Genomic DNA, 1,299 nt, shown 5'->3' on the forward strand with positions numbered 1-1,299 from the left:
CAAAGAGATCAGGATTTTCAAATTTATCCTCCTTAACTTTTAACCAGAAACAGTTCTCAGATAATTCTTTGGGTTCAATCTGAAACAAAAATAACAAAGATAAGTTTCTAAATATTACTTCATTTTTAATTTTTCAAAGAATTCAATTTCATCAAGTTTGAATGACAGTTACTTTATTCATCTATCTACTGAATCAATTTTAGGATATATTAAAATAACACTTTTTAAGTAAATATTTATTGGGGAAGTCACAGAATTCTATTGGTGTACAGAAAGATATACAATACCAATAAGCTATATAGCAAATTACATTAAAAAAATCTTCTACTGGAAAGAATCTTAAAAAATAATTTATTAAATCCCTTCCCAAACTCACATATATTTTGTTCTGTTCCTGGATTTTTACAAATGAGGAAACTTAAATTCAGAAAAGTGAAATAACTGTCCGTGTTTACTGGTCAGGATGAAGTAATAATCATAAGAGCTGACATCTTCCATACCTCCTATAATGTGTCAGGTACTGTTTTAAGTGATTTGCATGCATTACCTAATCAAATTCTTGCAATAATCCTTTAAAGCAGGATCTATTGGGGCACCTGGGTGGCTCAGTCAATTAAGCATCCGACTTCAGCTCAGATCATGATCTCATGGTTGGTGGGTTCAAGCCCCGCGTCAGGCTTTGTNTTAACCACTACACTGCAATTCAATACTGGGACTGCACATTTTCTAGTACAGTATGATGCTCTTTGATATCTAAGTGCCATTACACTGCATGCTTAAATGCCAAGTGAACATATTGCATTTACACACAGAGATAACTGGGCCAACAGCATCTGGATCCTATAGTTTGGTGGATTTTACCTAATAAAAAATGACTATATATATCCAAAATTATTTGTACCTCATTTACTCTTATGAGCAAAGCAAAAATATATTCTTAACTTAAATACTAATTTACCCATGATTCTGGTCAAACCAATTACTATGTAGACAATGTCAGATTTCTAAGGATGTTCTTGGATGAGTCATTTCCCCAAATGGTGGTCTGGGTAATTGTATTTTCATTAGAAGATTAGTTCCTATTAAACAGGGACAGCNGAAAAAATCCATAGATTATATTAAAAATATTTATGTCACTACTGAATACTGTCACCTATTCAATACTATCTAAATATTTAAAACTAAAAAAAAATCTCTAAGAACTAAAATAACTAAGAAAAAAAGGCATGATAATAATGGAGATTATATTTGAAAATGTTATAGTACTTAAAGTTAACAGCAGTATGAGAATGAAAATTA

At 30.8% G+C, this 1,299-nt stretch overlaps 1 protein-coding gene across 1 annotated transcript in view; it reads right to left on the bottom strand.

The window, feature by feature from the left end:
- Positions 1-4: 4 nt before the first annotated feature.
- The window catches only part of LOC144224336 (protein diaphanous homolog 2-like), a gene marked incomplete at both ends in the record, with an annotated part of 77,857 nt that continues 76,562 nt past the window's right edge, over positions 5-1,299 (bottom strand). Inside the window, one exon of the mRNA XM_077755261.1 lies at positions 5-79. Within this exon, the coding sequence (XP_077611387.1) occupies positions 5-79 (75 nt within the window). The remainder of the gene's footprint in view (positions 80-1,299) is intronic.

The sequence above is a fragment of the Crocuta crocuta genome, unplaced genomic scaffold (assembly GCF_008692635.1).
Source record: "Crocuta crocuta isolate KB4526 unplaced genomic scaffold, BGI_CrCroc_1.0 scaffold1749, whole genome shotgun sequence".
In the NCBI taxonomy this organism is placed as follows: Eukaryota; Metazoa; Chordata; class Mammalia; order Carnivora; family Hyaenidae; genus Crocuta; species Crocuta crocuta.